Source organism: Trachypithecus francoisi, unplaced genomic scaffold (assembly GCF_009764315.1).
Source record: "Trachypithecus francoisi isolate TF-2019V2 unplaced genomic scaffold, Tfra_2.0 Lachesis_group0, whole genome shotgun sequence".
In the NCBI taxonomy this organism is placed as follows: Eukaryota; Metazoa; Chordata; class Mammalia; order Primates; family Cercopithecidae; genus Trachypithecus; species Trachypithecus francoisi.
The window spans coordinates 53,348,773-53,354,772 of record NW_022681453.1 but is presented as its reverse complement, the minus strand read 5'-3'; the positions used below and the strand labels follow the sequence as shown (position 1 = coordinate 53,354,772).

Sequence of the window (6,000 nt, the reverse complement as noted above, 5' to 3'; positions counted from 1 at the left end):
CAATGAATAGTTGCTCCAAGATCAGGAACACTACTCAAGTTCAAGGCAGTTTTTAATGTTCACTTGCCCTATTGCAGGGTCTGCCTTCACACTGTCCTGACTGCAATCATAAAAAGCGAAGGAAGGTCAGACAGTATTCCTGGCCCCATTATGATGGGGAAAACAACTCCACCAAGAGCACATTCTCCTCAGATAAAAATGGCATTAACCAGGTAAGGCAGGGCCACAAAATTGGACAAAGAAGTTCTCAACTTTATGATTATTATGGTTAAGAATTTTATTATCAAAATTATTACATCTCTTGTGAAAGTTCAAATGTTACAGCAAGGTGTAAACACTCCACTTGAGAAAGAAGTGATACTTCTTCCCTTCCAAGAGTTCCCCCCACCCCCCCGCCCCTACCCCCCCAAGAGGTCTGGTCTTGACAGCACCCTGCCCACACAGAGTGGCTGGGGTCTCTGCACGTGCCAGGCAGGGTGAGGGCCGCCTGCCCGCTGGCCTCTCCCCTTGGTTAATAGCCAAGGGGAGAATGCAAACCCCAGCCCAAATGGAGAGACATTTACATACGTTTTATATAATATACAAAGAAACCAGCATCCCAGGCAACATGATTTCCACTCCCAATGCTCTCCCAGACTGATGGGTTTGTGGGGGAAACAACAAAAAGAAAAGTACTCTGCTGAGGTTTCAGCATTTAAAAAAAAAAAAAAAAAAAAATCTCCCCTCATTTGAGCAAACACCTGATTTCGATTTTGAAAAGTGAAATTTTGTAACAGTCACACACAAAGAGAGAAGACTGTGCATATGATAGTTGTAGGACAGGGTAGAAAAGAAGGGGATGCAAGAGGCTGGGGGAGAAAAGGAAAACAAATTAGAGGGAAGGAAGGAGGGAAACTCACAGTATTATCTTGTCCAAAAGAAAAGAAGGTCCACTGCAGCACCAGGGATTACACCTGTCATATATTCACTACCCCTACCATGGTTATAACTGAATACAAAATTAGATAAATAAAAACACGCCAGATATTACAGTAAACAAGTGAAAGAAATAAGCTGGCAACCATATGGAATTTAAAAAGATTGTGTACCCCACCTGGGCTGGCTCCAGGGCTCCTCCAGGGGTGTACAACAGGCACAATGCACTGATGGGGAGAAGCCGGTCTGCTCTCGTCTCTCATCCAGAACAGTGTTAGGGGTGTGGGTGGCTTGGTAACTCTTTCACTGGGCCCACTCTCACATAAGCATCCCCCAAAGAAATGTGGGGCGGGCCCACACACAATCACAGTCCTGTCGGTGCCACTCCACAAACCTATCTTCCCACTCTTACCCTGCAGTCACAAGTGCATGCTCCCCAATCATGGAGGCGGTCCTGCTCATGGGATCATCAACTCCTGATTAATTGGGAGTAGAAAAAATAAAATTCGAAGCATTCCCAAACCACTCGGTATCCTTCCTAATCAAATTTATTGCCAAAAGCTGGTAAGTAGCAATGCAATTGGCCTATATCCTGTCTTATTCCTCTTTTCCTTGTCTACTTACTTCATGGGTTACTGAGCTGCAAAATAGCTTGGGAAGGGGGAGTAGGATAGCAACAGTTGGAGGCTCAATCTACTCAGATAATCTGCTCCCGAATAATCAAGAGCTGACCATGAGCGTTTCTTCGAAGAGCCAGGCACCCTCCAGTCGGTGCAGGTTCCAAGCTTTACTATCCCTGCCTATTTCTTGGTGATCTTAAGACACAGATAGGCAGTATTCTTGGTGGACACACATTGGCCAGATACCCGCTTTTGGAATGGTTGTCTTAGGATGAACATTTATATACCTACCTTTTTTCTTAAGTGCATAAAACCCTAACAGTACTCAGATGGCTTGGGGCTTTTGAGATTGGCTCTTTTCACTTTTTTTCCTTTGAAAACTTTTTTTTTTTTTTTTTTTTAAAATTTAAAAAGATGTCCTCACTGCACAAGTGACTACAGGCTACAGGCAAGGATGGGAGACGGAGGCTTCAACACAACTCATTGCACTTAGAACCGTTACTAACTGAAACACCATTTGCTTGTCAACAATGTACCCTTGACAGCAGGGAGAAACTTCTTTATAGTCTCTGCTTCAGACAAGATTTACATCTTTCTCCAAGGCCAGAGGCCAATTGTGACCACAAGTCTTGTTTCTTGTCCACCAGACCCAATCCTCTGGCACCTTGTATCCCCCCTTCCCCAGCAATATGCTCGGCCTAGGTTCCAGAGGCAGCTGGAAGGAAGCAGCTATGGGCTCATTCAGTTCTGTTTGCCCAAATCCAGAAGCCCTAGGAAAGTCCTGTCTGAGTCTTGACTCCTGACCCTTGCAGTGGCTGGAGTCGGTACTGGTGCACACCCCCACTCCCACGGTGTGGGTAGTGCTGTGAATTGGAAACCGCAGATACCCTGGAGGCCTGGTAGACAGCTGACTGCCCAGCACTGGGCAGACTGATAGTCCGTAAGTCTGATGGCAATGATGACCTAGAGTTCTGAGGAAAGGAGGTGGAACTCAGAGTTCCTGTGCTGGACTGAGAAACCGAGTCTGAGGTTGGCGAGTCTGAGGGTCCCTGCAGGGTAGGGCTAGCAGCACTAGAAGGGCAGCTCCTCCTTGGAAGATTGCTGCCAGTGCTGTTTCCAGAATGTGGCTGGCTGCTAAAATACCCTGGTGTCCCCGTAAATGGGGCCAACGAGTCTGTGGACACAGGGTGGGCGGGGCTGGAATAGGACGTGGAAGAGAGGGATGATTCTGAAGAACCGTGAGAGGGGGGGTTTCCAGGTCTCAGTGCAGTAGTTCGATAACTGTATCCTGGAGATTGTGTAGGATGTCCTCTGAAGGGGGAGGAACTCTGCTGAAGGAGGCTTTGTGATTCTGTCCGAGGACTATCACACTGCAGGAGCTAGCAAAGTTGGGAGGAAAAGAATAAGGAGGTGAACAAGTCCCTTAAATGGCTGACTTTTAATATAAATGGTGAACATTTATAATACCCTATGTTTTTTTTTCTTCATCTTTTCACCATGTATTCCTTTTAGGAAACCAAAGGCAGTAAAATGTCTGTCTTTGATCACCTTATTCATTTTCTGGCATAATTTATTACCTGAGGGCAAGCAGATGATGACTTATTTCCAAGGTTGCTGAAACTATATGCAAAGACAGCATCTCAATGGCAAAGGATGGCCAGGACAATTTGGAACCCAGAACACACTCCTACATCTAGATATCAGCAATTTCTCATCTCACCTGGTAGCTGTATCTGGAAGGGCTGTAAACAGTTGCTCCTTTAGAGAGTGCTGAGCTCAATGTCTCTGGACCTTCTCCATCTGCAGGGTCTGGAAGGTAACACATAAAAAAAAAAAATCAACTTGGCTTCTTAGAATAAATAAGAAACAGCCATTGTTCATTCAAATCACCAATGCCATCACCAACCCATGTTGCTCTCTTTGTGACAAATTGGGTGAGTGCAGCATGCCAGAAGGGCAAAAGGAGTGGTTAATTATGGGCTATGTTCTAAATGCCTGATCTGATTCCCGTCTCCTTCTTTCTCTTCATCCTTCATCGAGGTAGATTTCCAGGACTTTGGAGAGATGAGAGTTACAGAAAGGTATTCCTTGGGGAAAAAAGAGCAGACAGAGAGCAAGCAACGCTAGATCTTACAAATGTAGCCCAAATGAGTATAAGTGGGCTAGAACCTAGCATACGGCAGAGTCCAACTGCATCAGAAACTGACTCACCTCAACTCAGTACTCAGCATGAACTGTACAGGACTTGGCTCATGTGTCCCTGAATGTGGTGGCAGTAGAAGGCCATGGGCTCACCTGAGTCTTTCTCTGTGATGTTACTCTCCCACGTGGGAGAGGGCTCTCCCTTTGGGGCCACCCTCACACTGCTTCGGAGGACCTTAGGGATGCTTCCTCCTTCTCGGAGTCGTTCTACTGATGTGGGAACCATCCTGTAAAGGCAACAGGGTGCAAGTTCAAGCCACATGACTTAACCAAAACAAATGAAGCCCTAACCAAGGTGCACAGTGTATTTTCTTAAAACATCCTCTTAAACAACACTTTCTTCAGAACCAATTTAAAACAAGGTATTTCCTCTGCCTCCAACTATGTCAGGCACAAAAGAGAAACATCATCATCATCATCATCATCATCATCATCATCATCATCAACCACCACTTTTAACAACAACAACAACAACCACTTTTAACAACAACAACAACAACAACAAAAACCACTTTTAAAGAAAAAGAAATCAAGGAAAAAGTGGATTAAAGATGTCAACTTCCCTTAACCCCCATTTAAAAATGTTAAAATTTCTCCTTTGGGAAATCATGTGCCTGATACATAGTGGTGGTTTAATAAAGGTTTCATAGATTAATGAACATTAAACATATGAGCCAGGACTCTTCTTTCTCAGACTTATTTTTTCAGTTCAAGATCCCTGAACTCCTGTGGTTCATTCTCTATTTCACACATTTGATCCTCAGTATTTGCCACCAGTATTATTCATTTTTAAATTTGTGGTCTCCCCTAAACCAGACAAGTCCTTTCAGAATGTCTTCTTGCTCTGTATATGCTAACTATGTGGAAGAGAGACATTTGTTGTTAATTCATGTGGAACTTGGCTGGATTCTTGACTCACCTTTCATGTGAAATGAGAAATAGAAGAGGCAGTATTAGTGCCCACCAAATAAAAGAGCTCATCTGCATCCATAACTACATGTCATCCAAAGCGCTGCTCCACAGGCATGTTGGTAATTCTTAATTCTGCAAAGCTGGGGGGTTGCAGCTGACACTATTAAATCAGCTGAACAGGACAGATGGTACTGTTGGCTGGCTGTCTCAGATGTTCCCATCAAGTGTTCCCATAGATTTTAGGTAAAACTGGGAATGATCCTAGATATATACTCCCCCCACCCCCAATTTAACTATAAAACATCAGATATAAACTTACCACCTACTGCTGATATTCTCTTGAGGTCTGCAGTGAGATGAAGAAGTGCCTCTGGAATCTGATGGGCTTACCGCCTCCAAATGGGACATAGAGGAATGAGATGGGGAGAATTTTTTGTGAGGGGAAGATGGGGTTCGGGCTGAGGATCCCTGCACACCATGGGCACCAGTGTCAGAAACGGAGTTACTGCTGCCTTGCGCAGCTCCTGCAGACTTGCTTTTGCTCTGGGCAGAGTCACCTCCCCCACCAGCAGAATTTTCCTTAGCTTCTTGTTTTCGTTTTCGGTACTCCAGCAGGGATACCTAGAAAGGAAAAAACAAACAAAAAACGGTACTCTAGCTGGATATCATTAGTGGATCACTAGCAACAGGGAAAGAAGGAAAGATGGTACCGTAGTAAACCACTAGCCAAGCCATGCCAACAAAGCAGATACCAACCCTGACAACTTTTTTTGGGGGGTATGAAAGAGATCTGAGCACAGCTACATATTTAAGACAGCTGGAAATTGGTAAGAGGAAGATAATAAACTAGGAGGTAAGTTTCTAAAGAATGTTTGCCAATTAGACCACCACGCTTTTTTCTGTCTTCAGAAAAACTTGTGAGGCTACCGTTACACAGTAACAGAAGTGTGCTATCATAGTGATTTGCAACAATGGGAGTACCCAGAGAAGGGAGAATTGGAAGCTTGTATAGTTTAAAAAGCCTCCCAGGTGACTCTGATGGCTCTTCTGCACTCCTTGGGAGCCCCTAGAATTAGCTGTTTGAGAGCATGAGAGAGAGAAGCAGGGAGAGGAGAAGAAGGAGATGGAGGAGAGGGAGGCAGACAGAGAGAGAAGGAAAAAAAAAAAAAAGAAAAGAAAAAAACCAATGCTCCAGGGTACTTAAATATGCTCAATTTTTCAAGAAATAAATAGGAATTTATTATTGTTTTTGTCTTAGACATAGATGTAATTAATGTAAAAAGAGGAAATTATTATTTCCAGTTTATACTTTTAACAAGCTAGCTCTAGAAAACAACTTGGTAACTTCTCC

The 6,000-nt window shown here is 44.1% G+C and overlaps 1 protein-coding gene across 20 annotated transcripts in view; it reads right to left on the bottom strand.

Moving 5' to 3' along the window:
- Window positions 1–259: 259 nt before the first annotated feature.
- Window positions 260–6,000, bottom strand: part of SETD5 (SET domain containing 5) — an 83,313-nt gene continuing 77,572 nt past the window's right edge. For 16 of the 20 annotated variants that reach the window (XM_033210555.1, XM_033210554.1, XM_033210549.1 and 13 more), the window contains 4 exons: window positions 4,969–5,270; window positions 3,831–3,964; window positions 3,256–3,344; window positions 260–2,914 (listed from right to left, as the gene is read on the bottom strand). In XM_033210555.1, the coding sequence (XP_033066446.1) occupies window positions 2,306–2,914; window positions 3,256–3,344; window positions 3,831–3,964; window positions 4,969–5,270 (1,134 nt within the window). In that variant the 3' untranslated portion in view covers window positions 260–2,305. The remainder of the gene's footprint in view (window positions 2,915–3,255; window positions 3,345–3,830; window positions 3,965–4,968; window positions 5,271–6,000) is intronic. The other 4 variants (XM_033210542.1, XM_033210545.1, XM_033210548.1 and 1 more) reach the window with 1 other exon arrangement.